Source organism: Pituophis catenifer, unplaced genomic scaffold (genome assembly GCF_029215685.1).
Source record: "Pituophis catenifer annectens isolate HBS135680 unplaced genomic scaffold, rPitCat1.0.hap2 SCAF_3, whole genome shotgun sequence".
Lineage (NCBI taxonomy): Eukaryota > Metazoa > Chordata > Lepidosauria > Squamata > Colubridae > Pituophis > Pituophis catenifer.
In genome coordinates, this window is record NW_027256883.1 from 129,912,534 (window position 1) to 129,931,040 (window position 18,507).

Here is an 18,507-nt window from a genome sequence, read left to right on the forward strand (position 1 = left end):
CTTAGCTGCCAGCTGCCAGCTGCCTGCAATTAGTGCCAGTTCAAATCTCACCAGGCTCAAGGTTGCCTCAGCCTTCCATCCTTTCGAGGTAGGTAAATTGAGGACCCGGATTGTGGGGGCAATAAGCCAGCTTTGTATAGAACAACACTGCTTGGGGGGGGGGGGCAAAAGCCCTAATAAGCAGGTATATACATAAAAGTATGCAGGCTATTGCTATAATGCATTGTAAGCCGCCCTGAGTCTACGGAGAAGGGCGGCATATAAATTGGACTAATAAATAAATAAATAAATAAATAAATTGCCCCACAACATAGAGCTTTACAAAAGCCATCCTAGCCAAGCCTCCCACCTGCTCTTCAAGCGTGTTCAGGAGAACCCCACAAATTTCTTCGCAAATGGACAGAAATGCTCTCCCTCTCTCCCTGCATTCAGCAATGATCCTTTTTCAATTCAGATTTCATTTCCTAAGGCAAAGTTGTAAAATGCAGCAACTCTCAATTGGATTGCAGGTCAAAAGGCCTCTGGAGGAGCTAAGTGCCGCTAAGGGCATCATTCCATCCTGACAGCAAGCTGACATGAAAGCCAAGAAAAGCTTCTCCTGCACCAAAAATGCTTCAGCTGTCAGAAACCTAACAAAATGACAGCTTTCGGGAAAAGGCATGTTGGTGTTTCACACCAATTGTATACAGTAGAAGGGCCTGCAACTGAAAGTGCCCTGGGGCATTTAGGGTACTTCATCTGAACTTTCAATACAATAGAAGAATAGAGAGACTATGAGACTCACTCTGGAAAGTTTCCAAACATGGGGTTAATTTAAAGGCAAAAGCTGATTCAAACACATCCTGGAATACTGCAGGGGGTCTCTTTTCCCCCTTCTCCTTCATTGCACCTTGACAGAACAAGCTTGGCTTGTTGCCTCTGCCCACATTATCTATTCCTGGTACTAGTCTGTGGTACCCTCCTGGAAGAAATCTAAGGAATGTGCTGACTCTGACAAGTATAAATGATCCCTTCCCTCCTTCAGCTCTTCTTTTCTCTGCCAGACAAAACTCTCTTATTCTCTAATGAATGTGTCATGTAGCATCCACCATTTGACTCACGCTCTAAATCTTCCCGCCTTCATTCCTGGTATCTTTAATTAAAAAATTATTTTTTTTTCAAGGAGAATATGTGTTAGCGATTCTCCAATTTACCCACAACACATCTTATTACCTTTTGATTATAAATTGCTTCTTTTTTTTGACCCCTAAAGCACATGGACTCTTATCCATCAATCCATCTGTTCCTTTTCCCTGTGTTTTATTTTTTTTAATGTCCATCTCTATATTTCATACATTCCTTCGACTTATTTTGCTGGATTTGTGAAGAAAGGAGGGAAAAATCTACATCAGCTATGAATAATTCATCAGGTGTATTTATGGGGTGATCTAGGTGTAACTTAGAGTGATGAATGTAGCTATTTTTTCTGCATGTATCTGCAGAAGTATTATTTTAATAAAAACCAAAAAAGCAGAGGAACTAGATCAGGAATAAGCAAATGAAATCCATTTTCAAAATCATCCAGAACACTTTATCCATCCAATTTATTTTCCCCCAATAAGTTGAAGAATTAAAATCCTTCTTTGGGGCAAACCAGTGTTATACAACTCTGTATTTATACAACATCTTGGGCTAAAGTGATTGGATAGTTTGTGGTTCAGCATGTTGTGGGACCAACCAATTTATTTTCTTGGATTGAGAATATTAAGGAAACATAGGAATTATATTTTGTTGATCCAAATTTAAAGTTTAGTATGTTGTACAAACTCAAATTTCAGTGGAAGATTTTTAGGCATTTCTTTTCTGGAATAGTTTAAGAAACTTTTATGTCTCTCTATCCTAAATGATCTTTGAGATATTCCATATTACAACCCTTTCCAGCTTGGGGCCTTCCAAATGTGTTGGACATATGTGCCAACCCAGATACAGAAGGTGAAGTCAGACATTTCCTGAAGGTTTGAAAATGAAGAAGGCAGCCATGCCTTTATTAAAATAATTAGAAATCCTGTGTGCACATAGTACTCAGTCAAAACACTATGAACATTGGAGTTGAAAGGAAGAAGTTGGAGTTGGAAATATTGGGATGGAGAGGAAAGATACGTGAGAAGGCGGCTTTACATCTCTTTCTAGCATCCCTTAGAGTAAAACTTCTCACTTTATGGGAAGAAATGAGTCTAATGCATCAAGTGAATCACAATGCATCTAATTTAGTCCTATGGACTCTCTTATCCTGGTATTCTCAGGGTGCTTCCATCATCCACTGCCAGCCAACATATCTGTTTGAGGAAAGTTTTTGCCCTCATCTATGCCAAAACAAAGGAAAAAGCTGCCAATGTGGATTTTGCCGTGATTGTCCCACCTCTTTCCTTGCCGCCTTCTTCTTCTTTTTTTAAAGGAACATATGCTGTTGTTGAGATAAGCCTTTAAGCTTCCTGTACAAAATATTTCCTTTATTTTACTCATTAGGGTATTGGGTTAAAAAGTACCATGAATGAAGATGCAGCTTAGGCTCTTTAAATTGTATTTATAAGATTAAATCATACATACACCACAGAACTTGTAACAAATGTAACTAAGGAGTGTTTTGGGTTATGACAGCATATTTCCCTAAACATTTTTTTACAACTTCAGTAAACTTTGGGATTTCACACCTGTGCTATATGCCTCTATTACATAGCCTTTCTGGCAATGCAAGGATCCAAATTCAGAGAAATGTTCATTATTAATATTAAGAGAAAAAGTTGCCATGAGTGACACAACTCCACCAGCCTTCCAAAGCCTTTTCCCTTATGGCTGAAATATAGTAGGTAGATTCAATTTGTTTCTTCGTGAGTGATGGAATAGAACATAGTCCTCTAATCTCATTTTTTTCCCCTTTGTTCTTCAATTGAAGTTTCTCTGCCACGGCTGCCAGGACTCTATAGTTCCTGATTATGCCTCTGATCCTGTCACACAATAACTATATCATTACTTTATTTATTTTATTTCATCATCTAAGAAAAATTTACTTTGTTGAACTTGGTTTAAACAAAAGAACCATACCCCCACTGTCATTCCCATTAGTAAAAAGATAAGCCTTTGGCTGGAACTTACCAAATGGAAAAGCTTAAAGAAGTCCACATTTGCATATAAGGAGTCTTCAACCTTTTGCAATTTCTCCTGGGAAAGGGCACACATTGCACTATGCACAGCCTGAAAGCCACTTGAACTCCGGAAGATAATAAAGTGATTCAGCAAGTTCTGGCTGCAAGCTATATCTTTCAAAGTCAAGTCTGGGACACCAAAGGCAAACTGTGGACAAAACACAAATTGTAGTCACCCATCATTTTATTACGGTATCATCTAAGAATACCTCGGGAGGTCTCTGTGGAGCGCAGAGGCATTGTTGGAAATGCATGTTATATTGGAGGCCAGTGTTTTTGCAACATGCTAGCTTCCTTTTTTTAAAAAAAAAATTAACACAATATTTTAAAATACACATAAAAAGAGCGCTTGGAAAGATGAGAAGATTGTGTGGGCAGGTACACGGTCACAAACTGCAACACAAGCAGGTGAGAGGAGATAGAAGTCCAATCAAGATACAATGTTCAACATTTTACCTGAGGGATTGCCTTTTTCCAAGAATCTGTCTGTCCAATCACATCTAGCAGATTGGCCATGCTGCAGATCCTGTCAGCCAAAGAGTATCGGCTGGCAGGGCCTAGAAGATGGGCTTTTTCTGCAGTGGCCCCTGCGCTATGAAACATCCTCTCTTGGGATAGAATGGTTCAACCCTGTTAGCCTTTCTTAAGGTCATAAAACCTGGCTATGTTCCTGAGTCTGGGGTGCTGAATGTGTTAAGGACTCAGTTTCCTGGCTGTATTGCTAACTGGCCAAATATCTTGGCTACTACTGTATGTATATTTATTTTGGATGTTTCCATTGTTTTTATTCTTTTAAAATGTTTTTATTATTTTGATTGTAATGTATTTTTTTAATTGTAAGCTGCCCAGAGTCTTTGACTGGGTGGCTATAGAAATTGAAGAGAGAGAGGGAGGGAGGGAGGGGAGAGAGAGAGATCTTTTTCTCTCATCTTGAAATAGATAATACTTTACTGGTAGTTTATTGCTCTAACTGACCCAGATTCACCTCCCTATGTGGGAGCAGTTAGTAAAATAATCATGCAATTTAAGTCAATGTGAAAAATGGAATCCTGTCCAATGCTATTCATTTTTAACCTTATCAGAAACTAAGATTGTATCCTATGTCACATTTCTACAAGAATATAGAACATGTGGCCGAATAATACTGATATTATTATTTTCACTTCTGATAAAGAAATAAAACTTCACAATTTTGTCAGTTAGAAACAGATGCTTGAGAGAAAATGACTAATGCTGTTACCACTAGAAGCTAGAATAGTACCTGTGTAACCGCCACAGTTGTCTTGCAGGCAAGTATTTTAGATTCCTATCACGAAATTAAGTTGCAACTAGGAAAAGATCCTTTTATTAGTTGGATGGGAGACAACCCGGAAATCCCAGGGCAGTAGACTGGATTAGGATGTCTTAAATACTTCCCAGAAGAAGTAAGGAATCACAATCCATATTGCTGCCAAGAAAATACTGGCACAATCAGGATATGTTCAAGCAGTTGTAGAATTACTAGGTTATTTTAAGAATTTTTGTTTTGTGATTTGTAGATATTGTGGTACATTTCAAAATATTTTGTGGTACAAAAGTGGAAACAAAAGCATCAGTCTAAATACTATTCTATGGATATTCTTTATGGAACCAGGACCAATAGAGGATTTAATATTAAAAAACCCTTAGTGAAACAGAGTATTAACATTGATTTGATGAAAGAGATTACTAGTCATTAAATGTCATTTCTACAATAGAATTTTAAATGAAGCCCCGATTCAAAAATGTTCTTCTTAAACTATCCATCTGGTTTTCTTTGCAGCCCAGCTTTTCCTATGAGTCAGAAACAGCTCCGTTATCTCTCTTGTAACCTGAAAGCAGCAGTTGGGAAATAAATTCCAGTAATTTTATCGGCGTGCCATTGTTCAGCAAGCACTTTTGAGAGGAGAAACAAAATATTTTCTCAGTTAGTTGGCCTCCAGATTAGGTTGAGCTTTTATGTGTGAGTGTGTGTCATTTCCTGCACTCCCGGGTGCTTACGAGGTCAGCCCTTCAGCTGCATGCAGTTCTTTACAGAAGACTGAAACACTTGTAAACAGCATTGCTGGGACTATCCATTTTTTTTCATAGTTTCCTTAGAACGACATTGGAAGAGGAAACAGGATATATTATTAGCTGTGGCAAAGAAGCATCAGAACATCCCATGACAATGGCAAAGTCTGTTCTGTGGAGGAGCCATGCATTTTGGCTTGACTGACTGCCACAATGTCCTACCTGTCAATGAATACTTCAGCTTCAACCACAACAATACATGAGCACATAATAGATACAAATTTATGGTAAACCGCGCCAAACTTGATTACAGAAAATACGGCTTCAGTAACATTAACGTTAATGCCTGAAATGCACTACCTGACTCCGTGGTTTCTTTCCCAAACCCCCAAAACTTTACCCTTAGACTGTCTACTGTCAACCTCACCCCATTCCTAAGGGGTCTTTAAGGGGTGTGCATAAGCGCACCAGCATGCCTACTGTGCAGGGGTGAGTTCTACTTACCTTTACTACTGGTTTGCAACGGGATCTGCGCATGCGCAGATCACCGATGACGACATCCAGGGTGGTGGGCGGGGCCTCCTGCCGGTTTTACTACTGGTTCTTGCGAACCAGTACGAACCGGGGGCAACCCACCACTGCTACCTTCCCTGTCTTAATATTCCCTTTTTTTCATATCTATTTCATGTATTCATAATTATGTTTATACTTATATCTGTTATCTACTGTTTCCCCGAAAATAAGACCCTGTCTTATTTTTTTGAAGAAACTGCGGTATTTTGGGAAGGTTTGGAGGGCTAAGTCACTGCTTAGTGCTGCTTCTCTGTAGTAATGCCAATGTTGTGGAAGATATTGTCTATCCTGAACTATAATCTATATTAATAGCAGATATGGGATTTTATTCTAACAAGAACTGATAAACACTCTTTGCTACAGTTAGTCCTTGACTTACAACCACGATTGAGTCCAAAATTTCTGTTGTTAAATCAGACATTTCTTAAGTGAGTTTTGCCCCATTATACAACCTTTCTTGCCCCAACTGTTAAGTGAATCACTACAGTTGATTAGTTAGTAACCCAGTTGTTAAGTGAATCTGATTTCCCCCTTAACTTTGATTGTCAGAAGGTTGCAAAATGAGATCACATGACCTTGGGAGACAGTAATGGTCATAAATATGACTCAGTTGCCAAGCATCCAAATTTTGATCACATGATCGTGGGGATGCTGCAAAGGTCATAACCATGAAAAACGGTCATGCCATTTTTTTCAGTACTGTTGTAGCTTTGAACAGTCACTGACTGAACTATTGTAAGTGTAGGACTACCTGTATTCAGATTCTGATATAGCACAGCACTTAAAGAGGTTTCTTTAAGGATAACTGAGACTAAGTTCTTCATAAGAGAGAGATTGGATTTCAGTGAAACTGTCTTACATGCATCACTGTTTCAAAGATTTTCAAAATATATTTAAAGATGATCAGAGGGACTCAAACGGGTATTTTTTTCAAGGTGACTTAACCATGTACCTACTTGTATTGTTTTTTTAGACAATTTTCTCATTTTAGAATGAGAAATCAAATATTATTTACTGGACCAGTTTAGGCTGCTACTAACATTCATGCTACACAAACTCCCCCCCCCCCTTCTGCACAAATAAAAGAGCTACTAGGGAGTTTCCTACAGTCAGAATCCAATCAGCTGAACAGTTCAAAAAAAGTCACACAAACCATCTACAATTTGGGAAAAAAATAACTAACAGAGTGAAAGGCAGGCTCATTAATTCCATCTCCTGCTGGCCATAAATAACCACACGCACTTCCCACTTCTGAGCATTATATAACAACAATTAAAAAGAAATATATATAAAGAGGAACTGTGCCATTCAGCCAGTGTCTTTCTCTTCTCCTCAGTAAGAAAGGCTTTAGTTCCACAGATCTGTTTCAACAGACCTCAATTATTTGTACCACATTCCTTTCCCCGTTCCCCAGCCACACAAGAACCAATGCCTGAGTCACACACAAGTCAGCTATGAGGAGAAGATGGGCGCAGAATAACCAGAGGCTGCAATTCTCTAGTAAAAGAATTAAAAAGAAGAAAACAAAATAGCTATTGTTTGGTGTGAATTCAAGACAGGAGATCTATCTTTCAAGGGCCACTCAATTCACCTGAAACAATGCCCCAGCAATGCCCTTTCACCTCTGCCCTGCTGACATGAAGAGCGGGGATTGTGAATTCTAGCATTTCTCCTACTGAAAAATTTGGGATCCATTCAGGGCCAGATCAAGGCGTTTTACTGCTTGAGCTGAAAGCACAATAGTGCCTCCTTTCCCATTCAATTGTCCATCTGGTTAGCTCTTCCATCATACCAAATGCCAACAGCTGGTTTATGAGAACTTTCAACACACACATAACTTTGTTCTCCAAGAGAAAGGAATGGTCTGGGCCATGATGTAATGGTATGTGGGAATGACCTTGGGAGACAGGGGGAAAAGCCACAGCCAGGGTAATGGTTGGATAGGGGACAACTTAACCCACAGCAGGAATGTGGCCATAGCAAACATCTCAGAAGGATGTTTCTTGGTTTGTAAAGGTAACTGGAAGAAATGTACCTTCTAACTTGCAAGATTCTATTAATAAAGTAGAACTAGTTCATCTGGGCACGCTTCCTGTCCGGTCTACCTCACAAGACTGACACAAACCTGGACTTAAAAAATCTAGAAGACCATTAGACCCCAAAGTTAGTGTTTTATATATCTTCTTTTTCCTGCCACCTTTGAAGTCCTCTCAGTTTTTGCAGACCAAACCATGTTAACTCTAAGAATGGACAGTCAATAGGCATGTAGTGATTGGAATGCTTCTGCCCTCTATTTAAGGAATGATCTGGTTCTGCTTGCATTCACAGTTCTGTTGAAAAACAGCAGCATACCAGAAATTTTTGTGGAAAAAAATATTTCCACAAAACAAAATGGAAACATTAAAGTTTCCAGTAGCTTCAATGCATCTATGAAAGCAAACTTCTCAGAACCTCTTTACTCATGGGGAAAAATGGGCAGAAAATCCTGTTTCGTTGCTTTGCCTTTCATTCACCTTCATCCATTAAAAAAAACAAATTAAAAGAGTGGGAATAGAATCATTCCTGGCCCGGGAGAAGGTTTCTCCCCATCAAAACATCACTAAGGACTGACCAGAAATCTGGATGCAAAATTACAGACTGAAGCAGGTTTCAAAGCATCCTACTTTTAATTATGATTGTGTTCAGTGGTGGGATTCAAATAATTTAACAACCGGTTCTCTGCCCTAATGACCAAGTGGGTGGGCATGGCCATGGTGGGCATGGCCAGGGGGTGTGATAGGCAACATTCAGTCTCCTGCACCCCCCTGGGAGCAAAAACAGGCCACGGGGCAGGAATGCACGCCACCCCCACGTGCCCCGTTTTGGGCCTAGTAGCCCTCCCTGCAGCCTCCTGGGAGCAAAAATGGGCTGCGGGGGGGCTATGCTGCACCCCCCCCCCTGCACCCTATTTTGGACCTAGTAGGCCTCCCTGCACTTACTGGGAATCATAACGGGGCAAATGGGGACTCCTGGAAGGGCGGGGCGGGAAGGGGTGGGGCCAGCCAGCAATTTAACAACCGTTTCGCCTGAACCTGCTCAAACCGGCTGAATCCCACCACTGATTGTGTTATATTTGTTCTGAACAACTCATAGCCAAGGTGTGGCTAAAACAATTTCTGTGTTCCTCACTTAAAGCAGGTCATATTCAATGAATTAGACTGTTGCCGAATTCTGTTCTAACTTCTATTTATTAGCAAAAATATTGTTGGACACAAAAAGTGGAAAAAGGCTGTAAATATCTGAACCCACACAACACAAAAGCTTCTCATTTTTCAGAAACTCATCAACTCACTTGTTCAGGTCGCACTACGGCATTAATTAGGTGGTAGACCACAGTATCAGGAAGGCCTGCATCTTCAAGCAGAAACTTGGTTAAATTCTCTCCGTCTTTTAAGATATCCTGAATTCGTATTCCTCTTCCTAAGCGAAAAAATAGTAAGAAAGCTTTTAAGCGTTGGTACAGCAAAATGTATTTTTAAGCAAACCACAAAGCCACACAAATTCACTTGCTCCTCAGCCCATTCCTATCTTTAGGGAAGATGAGGTTAATGTTACTGGGCTATCTAACAGGATTGTGAATTGTCTCAGGAATGTGAAACTATGCATGAGAAAATCTTTCAACTCTATTTTAAAAAACACTGTATAAATACAAAAAAGCGATTCGACCTACACCAGCATTATACACATAACAATGAAAAATCACAGCTGTGTATTGTTTAGCTGGTATTGACCTTCATATGCATTGAGTTCTTTCCAAGAACCTAGGATGTCATAATGTATTGCCATAGCATATGTGTGGATCCAAGCTGTGGGGCCTTTTGTAATTTACAGATGGAAATTTTGTGCAGATTTTCTAAGTGACAAGAAAGGTATCAAATGGGGCAACGTTCATTTAACAAACATCTCGCTTAGCAACACAACTTTGGGGCTCAACTATGGTCGTAGGTTGAAGACTACCTGCAATGGAACATTCCAGAGGTTTGGGAAACACTCTTTTCAAAAAGAATTGCCTTCATTTAACTGCTAGCAGCATTGAAGGCTTCAAGAACAATATCTGAATGCGAAATGACAGTTGTATTGCACATTACACAAGAGGCTTGGCATTTGGAACACACTTATTTATTTTTCTGCACACTGAAAAGAGTTGGCATGCTCAAAAGATGCAGACCCGAGATTTCAAAGGATGACCCAAAAGTTTCAAAGGCCTGGTGCTGTGAACTTCAAAGCTCAAGTGTTTTGTTGTTCCTGGTTACTGGGCTAGTGTGGGTGGGTTTCAGCCACTTAAGAATAAATAGTTTGTGGAATCTCTTTCTCCAGTTTATTTGCCCAAAGAAAGTTGCAGTCGCTTTAGATCCTGCCTTGTAGGGAGCCCTGAATCCTTCCAATTAGTTTCTCATGACCAAAGCTGGATTAATCATTATGCTAAATAAAGTAGATCTCTCATTAATCAAATGGAAGCGCCTGCTGTGGCTTAATTATTTGAAGTTTCCCTATGTTTGTTCCTTTGAATAATTTAACCACAATTCAAAACACTGTACTGCTTAACGGGGAGGGGGGGGGGGTGAAATGTCCTTAAACTCACATAGAAAGTGATGGCAGATAAGAATCGTTCTGTTTTCATCATTTACCAGTAGCAATGGTGAATGATTGCTATCATAAATTAAATACTATGGACCAAGCAATTCTTATTCCTATAGTCCAGTATTTCCCCATGATTAAAGTTGACATTACGGGAAGTACCGCTTAATTCTGAGACCAAGCACTGTTCTTCAGCTTTTGATTCCCTTTTAACCTAAAAGAGACAGTGGTTATAGGCAGCCTCACAGAGGGAGAAGTTTGGTTTTAAACAGGCCAAATTTAATTCTATACCCATGCATTTTTAGAAATCTTAACGAAACCATGGGTTGTTTGTATGTTGGAGATATTTAAAATATTTTCTTTTTTTCCTTTTGATATGGATTCATTTGTTTTGTGGCCAGCAGTCAACATACCCAGTATGATTTTAATTCTCAAGGGAGTTTTCTCTTCTGTTTAATGTAATCCTTTGGTATTTGGGAGGGGGGAGGAAAGAAAACAGAATTGACAGTTACCTGTAATCTTTTCAGGGTTGGTCCTCATTTTTTCCATAAACTGGGTCATGGTTCGTAGCTCTTCCCAGAATCTACCCAAGTCTCTTTCATTGATTTCAAGCAATACCTCTTGAGCATCTTGATATACTCTTGCTAAACTGAAATGGACAATAGTAAAGTAAATGTTGCTTAAAGCTATCTTGTAGAAATCAGCCATTCTCAGTCTGCAGAGCACTGGGTGAATAAGACTAAGGTAAAGATTTGGTTCTGTTCCATATTTGCTTTTTGATCATTGATCATTCCTATTTATTTATTTATATTTCATCTTTCTAAACCACCCATCTCCCTCAGTCAGTTTGTTCTCTGTTTATAAATGGTGGCTTGTCCTATCAATGTTTGTGGGGGTACTCTTAGTGGTTAGATTATTGTTTGGTGCATTTCTTAATACGAATGAAAAAGAGATGAAGAGAAGGTTAGCAGGAAGCAAATAGATAAAATAATGTCATTATAAATGGTAAAAAAAAACAGCAAAATTAACACATTGAAATAGATGAAATGGTCATGCTAAAGTTTGGAAATCAATGAACAAAGAAATATTATTGGATATTATATATTTAAATAATATTTAGATGAAGAACAGATCTTACATGGATGTCAGACTTCTATCTAGAAAAGCAAGAATTAAAACTAAAATGCATGTAAGGTCTATCTTTGCTTTTATTCACTGACTTTTGTGGATCACAAAACTGGGTTATATGGTACATATTATTTAAAATATCAAAGTCTGCCACATGTGAATCTTTTCTCCTCCTGCCTAAAAGACAAGAAGATCCTTTACTTACTTACATGGAATTATTATAGTTGGAGACGACACCTGGAGATTCTCCACGGGTGGGGCTTTTGAAACATGGGTTGTTCGTGTTACAAAAGATCCCCTGCAACCATGGCAGAGTTCCTGCAGAAGGCATTGCTTTATTTGGAAAGTGACCTTCATATAAGAAACAGACACATGACATGAAACATTAGCATTGATAACCAAAGAGCCTTGGTAGTACAGTGGTTTAATGCACCCTGTTATTAACACAGCTGCCTGCAATTTCTGCAGGTTCGAATCTTACCAGGCTCAAGGTTGACTCAGCCTTCCATCCTTTCTAAGGTAGGTGAAATGAGGACCCAGTTTGTGGGGGCAATAAGCTGACTTTGTATAAATATACAAAAGTATGAAGGCTATTGCTTAACGCATTGTAAGCCGCCCTGAGTCTCCGGAGAAGGGCGGCATATAAATCAAATTTAAAAAAAAAAAAAAAGCCACTTGCAGTGAAAATATTTTACTTATACAAACAATTTTTGTTTTGGGAGTGGTGATAAGATATAAAAATATTCAATTTGACTTAAACTCAAACTTAAATTTGACTTAGATATCCGTGGCTTAACATTTCAGTTATGAAGAAGCTGAATACAGATCTATAAGTACGGTAATGTGCAAAATTGCTGATATAAGTTCACATGAGTAGAAATAGCTCAGCTTTTGGATGAGGTTGGAGTATTGACTGTTTTCCTCTTCTCTTAGAAGAGCCCAACAAGCAAATCCCCAGATGGGGATGAGTGTAGATGCTATTGAATAACTTTGTTTTTTCAGGACAAGATTACTCATTACCCATTTACCCATACCCCACATCACTGGTGGAATTTAAACTTTTTTACTACCAGTTCTGTGGGCATGGCTTGGTGGGCATGGTGTGGCTTGGTGGGTGTGGCTTGGTGGGCGTGGTAGGAGAAGGATACTGCAAAATCTCCATTCCCAGCCCACTCCAGGGGAAAGATACTGCAAAATCTCCATTCCCAGCCCACTCCTGGGGGAAGAATATTGCAAAATCTTCATTCCCACCCCACTCTGGGGCCAGCCAGAGGTGGTATTTGCCGGTTCTCCGAACTACTCAAAATTTCCATTACTGGTTCTCCAGAACATGTCAGAACCTGCTGAATAGCACCCCTGCCCCATGTAAACTTCAACATCCTGTTCCTGCATAGTGACTATCTCCCATTCAGGTAGACCTCGACTTACGACCACCACTGAGCCCAACATTTCTGTTGCTAAGCGAGATAGTTCTTAGATGAATTTTGCCTCATTTTATGACTTTTCTTGCCACAGTTGTTAAATGAATCACCGCAATTGTTAAGTTAGCAACTTAACAATATTTGTTAAATGACTCTGGCTGCCCCATTGATTTTGCTTGTCAAAAGGTCACAAAACATGATCACATGATCCTGAAAGATGACAACTGTCATGAATATGACTCAATTGCCAAGCATCCGAATTTTGATCATGTGACCATGGGGATGCCGCAAGGGCCATAAGTGTGAAAAACAGTCATAAGTCATTTTTTCTGTGACATTGTAACTTCAGACAGTCACTAAACAAATGGTTGTAAGTCAAGGACTACCTGTATTGGAGCTGCAAAAAAAAAAAATACAGGATACCATTAGACGGCATTAAAGAGATATTTAAATTCTTTGTTGTACTCTGGTGATCATTTAATTTTAGAGCTTTGCAGTTCAGCTATGATAATTCTAATTTGTAATCTCTTTAGACTGTATCATGTGGGGTCCTTGGTGTTTTCTGAGCATCGTTGTTTTGTTGCGGATGTTTCATTACCAAACTATGATGTAGTAACATCATCAAGACTATATCATTCACTCTTCTCTACTCCAACTGATAGCAGTTATGCAACCATGGATTGAGAAAAGTCTGTTTGATGCAAGCATGCTGACATGTGTTCATTTCATCATCACTGCTGAGCAAATGGTTTTATTTCTTGTATTTTTTTTACTATAATAAGAGAACTTGACTGTACATACATGAAGGCATCCTATCATCTTTATTTATTTTTATTGGATTTATATGCAGAGTCCAAAAGGATATCCTCCAATTTTTCCTCAGAACAATAAACATGTGAATTAGATTGGACTGAGAGCAGTGGTGGGATTCAAAATATTTTACTACTGGTTCTGTGGGCATGGCTTGGTGGATGTGGCATGGCTTGATTGGTGTGGCTTGGTGGGCGTAGCAAGGGAAGGATACTATAACACCTCCATTCCCACCCCACTCCAGGGGAAGGATACTATAAAATCTCCATTCCCTCCCCAATCCAGAGGAAGGTTACTGCAGAATCCCCATTTCCTCCTGATCAGCTGGGACTTGGGAGGCAGAGAATAGATGGGGACGGGGCCAGTCAGAATTTTTACTACCGGTTCTCCAAACTACTCAAAATTTCCGCTACCGGTTCTCCAGAACTGGTCAGAACCTGCTGAAACCCACCTCTGACTGAGAGATAGTAACTGTCCCAAAGTTATCCCATGAAGCTGGATTAGAACCCATATGTCCCTTACATTGGATCTCAGTTATTTTATTTTAATCGTTTTATCACCATAACAAGCCTGTGAGGAAGGCGGGGTTTTAACTGCAACAGAAGAATAGTAGTCTAATGTCTTTCCAGCAATTCTTTGTAACTGCTGCTTTTTCAGCTAAAATATTTTTTTCCCTTCAGTGTGTATTGGGAACACAAGGGCATGCATATACATCTATTAAGGAATTGGTGGTGGGTGGGATGATTTTTGGGGTTTCCATAACCTAGAGGAGCTGGAAGAAGGGCATTTCTAAAGCAATATAATTTTTGCACTCCTCTGTTTATCTGCTGAAGAAAGAGCACAGATTGAGACTTCTGGTTTTCTGTATCTTGTTCTCTGCATCATGAGGAAAACAGAAGTTAAGGTAAGCTTCAAACGGATTTGGGAAGGAGTGAGGAGCGAACCATGGAATGCCCAGGTTAAGACTGGAAGTAAAGTATGACCTAAATTGGGAATATCATTATGTTCACATCTTCATGAATCCCCCAAGCAGCAACAAATCAAGCAGGGAAATGCTTTCTGGATGATGTAATCTCCTATCCTTTTTCCATCTGGAGAGTCAAAGGCTGGTCGACCCTTGATTTCCCTTCCCCCACAAATTTAAATTTGAGATTGAGAATAGCAGAGGCATTGATCTCCTACTTCCTTCTTAACTGACAGTACCAAATTTTGTTCAACCAGTAAAGTAGAACCCTAACATCCTCTGGATACCCAGTTACTTTTGATTTGATTTAAATTTCACCAAGGAGTAGCCTATCCTTCCTTTTTAAAAAGTGAATATTAATAACACACTCTTACATTCATGTTTGTGGTAGACTGGAGTAACTTTCCTCAGCCATACTAAGACAAGAAATAAAGAAACCGGCCATAGAAGTTCAACCAGCAGACGAAGCTGGAAAGAAAAAAAAGGAAAAAAAAATAGATGCATCAATTCCATACAGTGTTTGAAAAATGGCATTCATTCCATCTGATTTAGGTTTAGATCATCCAAGAAAAGGAGATATGTCCAGCTTTTTGTTCTCAGGTTCTCTGTCTGGAAACCATAGCCTTAAAATCAAATATTGTCTGGTTTTTTAAGTGTCTTATGTGGTGTTTTATTTTGGACTGTTTTTACAATGGCATGAAAACAATTCATGTTCCAATGCTAAAATCCTACACATTTCCAAATAAGTACGTGTAGGACAGTGATGGTGAACTTCTTGGGCGTGGCATGTCAAAAATTCAGAAAATGCCTAACTTGACTCTACCAGGGTATCACCCTCCCCACCCCCAGAACAGGCATGGCCTGTTCTTCCACCATTTTCAAAGGCTCCAAGGGCCTTGCAAGAGTGTGAGCCTCTCACATGATTTCTGGAAGATATGGAGGCAGCCCACTCCCCATTCTTGCAGGGCCTCCACAGCTTCTGAAAACCATGCATGCTTTCAAGAATAGTGACAGTTGGGTGAATGTTGGCATGTCATCCAAAATGTTATGGCATGTCACCTTTGACATGGGTGTCATAGGTTAGCCATCATTGGCATAGAATCAGGTTGGGCATTCAGGGCATTTGCTCTCCAGTAACCATGAAGTTGAAGACTGTGACAATAAACATGCACAGGACAGCACTATTTATGTTTGGTTCCTTCAGCATTCTGTGTTCCAGAGTTGAAAATAACAATCTCATATTTTAAAATGTTCTGCCCTTAATTTTCAGAGTACGGTGGCTTATTAGATTTGACTTAAAGGAAACCAAAGAAAGAGCATTAACATTGGCCTTAGGCTTTAATTTTATTCACCCAACCCTTAGAAAAGTTTCAGGATGTTTGGACTGTGAGAAGGTGGTGGGTATATATGTGGATTGATTGAAAAGGTAGAAATGTCCAGGATAATAAAAGAGCAGAGTTTTCAACTTGCCTCTCTTCAAAATCAGTTTCTTGGCTGTTGTAAATTGTCATATAACAAATCCAGTAGATCAGAACAGCTTCAGTAATAGTTAAAGATACTGTACTGACCAGTCTTATCTATGCCAAGAAAATATAACTAGCGAATTAGTTATTCCATTAGTTCCATCCCAATTTTAATCAATGTTCTATCACTACTTTGTATTCAAAATTGAAGTGAGATTTCACTGTAGCAACAAGGTGTGTAAAATTGCATGGCCTCATGGCTTGTTTTAAAAGTGAATTGGTGAAATACTGTGTCTCTAGGTATGGCCTCAGGTATTGGCGTATCCAAAAGTGTAGTCCCAACCCTTTTCCCTCTGGCTTGCATCTATAGCCATTATTTCCTTTCCAGGTAGGATTTGCCAGTTCCATCCTTCACTACTTTGTTTGCTGTTTAAACATTGTTATTGTTTTTAATGTTTTAATCTGTTTTGTTTTATAGCTTTAATGCAGTTTTATATGTTGTTTTAACTTTGATTGGGAACCACTCAAGAAGTTGGGCAGCTGTTTAATGTTTTAAATCAATCACTCAATCAAAAATAATATTTTGTCATTTAGTCATTTAGTCTAAAACATATGAATTCTTTCCCTTCTCCCAAGCCACGTTTCTCTTCCCTTCCCACCATTAAAAGTACAATAAACCACTTGTAATGCACTTCTGCAAAGTATGAAATGTACAATGCATTGAAAATATCCAAATACCCAAAGACTTTGTCAATTTCAAGATAAGTTTAATTCACTCAAATCCTATGGTTTAATCTATAGCCTTCAAATGGTCTGGTATGCTTTGGTCTAGAGACACTTGCATAACAAACTCCTGCTCTTTGAAGAACCACAGCAGATGAAAAGATTGAAATCTTTGGCCAGTTGTTTCCTGTAGGAAAAGTCCATTGGCTATTTTTATCTTCCAGCCCTGTGTTCTATTTGAGTCAGTGTATAACAGGGCGTCAAGAGGAAATGAATCTCTCTAGAATTTTCTACACTGATGCACTGAAGTTGGGTAGGTTCAGTCTTCTTTCTGAGGGAGGCCTTCTGTAACGAATTAATTTAGTACATCTGAACTATTCCAAACTTCAAATTAAAATATTTCCTCAGAACAGATTAATCTCAAAAGCACATCTCATTTTACCTTTAAAACTTATGTAATACAGGGAGTTCTCAACTTATGACCACAATTGAGCCTGAAATTTATGTTGCTAAGTGAGAAATTTGTTAAGTGAGTTTTGCCTCACTTGTAACTTTTCTTGCCACATTTGTTAAGTGAATCAGTTAAATTGTGTTAAATTAGTAGCACAATTGTTACGTGAATCTGGTTTCCCTATTGACTTTTCTTGTCAGAAGGTCGCAGAAAGTGATCATGTGACCCCAGGACTCTGCAACTGTCATAAATGTGAGTCAGTTGTCAAGCATCCAAATGTAAATCATGTGACCATGGGGATGCTGCAACAGTCATAAGTGTGAAAAATGGTCATAAATCACTTTTTCAGTGCCATTGTAACTTTGAACGGTCACTAAGTGAACTGTTGTAAGTAGAGGACTACCTGTATAAAGGGTATTGAATCTAATTTTGTTTCTCTAAAAGAATTTGAAGCATACATATCTGTTTTACCTTTTGTACATATCCATTAAGTGCTTACTTTTTGCCGTTTTCGGAGTATCCAGTTTTTCCATAGAAGAAGTCTAACCTTTCTGAAGAAACTCATTCTGAGGCAGTGACCGCATTGCAAATTTGAAGACCAAAAATCATTTGACGTCTGGAGACCAAAAATATGTTGCTATTATCTTCTCACATAAGCCTCTGAATCCTAAAAATAAATGAATTGATTAGCAGATATTCCTATGTGGGTATGAAGCTGCTGAATTGAAATTTTTATCGGCGTTGTATATCTGTATCTGGACTCAGTCATAAAACTACAGGGTTTCAACAGTGAGTTACTCTTGATCTTTTTTTCTGCCTCATGAATTTATGCTATATTTGTGGTAGGATTTTTTTTTTCATCTGCCAGATGACCCACCTGCACTTCAGATAGATCAGATGAGCCATGGTGGTGCAGTGGTTAGAGTGCAGTACTGCAGGCTACTTCTGCTGACTGTCGGTTGCCTGCAATTTGGCAGTTCAAATCTCACCAGGCTCAAGGTTGACTCAGCCTTCCATCCTTCTGAGGTCAGTACCTAGATTGCTAGGGGCAATATGCTGACTATGTAAGCCGCTTAGAGAGGGCTATAAAGCACTGTGAAGTGGTATATAAGTCTAAGTGCTATTGCTATTGCTATCATCTTCA

At 39.1% G+C, this 18,507-nt stretch overlaps 1 protein-coding gene across 1 annotated transcript in view; it reads right to left on the bottom strand.

Moving 5' to 3' along the window:
• Positions 1-17,928, bottom strand: part of ABCA4 (ATP binding cassette subfamily A member 4) — a 111,156-nt gene extending 93,228 nt beyond the window's left edge. Inside the window, exons 1-6 of the mRNA XM_070941069.1 lie at positions 17,863-17,928; positions 15,101-15,194; positions 11,741-11,882; positions 10,916-11,052; positions 9,118-9,245; positions 3,133-3,330 (exon numbers count right to left, since the gene is read on the bottom strand). Coding sequence (XP_070797170.1) covers positions 3,133-3,330; positions 9,118-9,245; positions 10,916-11,052; positions 11,741-11,882; positions 15,101-15,194; positions 17,863-17,928 — 765 coding nt within the window. The remainder of the gene's footprint in view (positions 1-3,132; positions 3,331-9,117; positions 9,246-10,915; positions 11,053-11,740; positions 11,883-15,100; positions 15,195-17,862) is intronic.
• Positions 17,929-18,507: the final 579 nt, after the last annotated feature.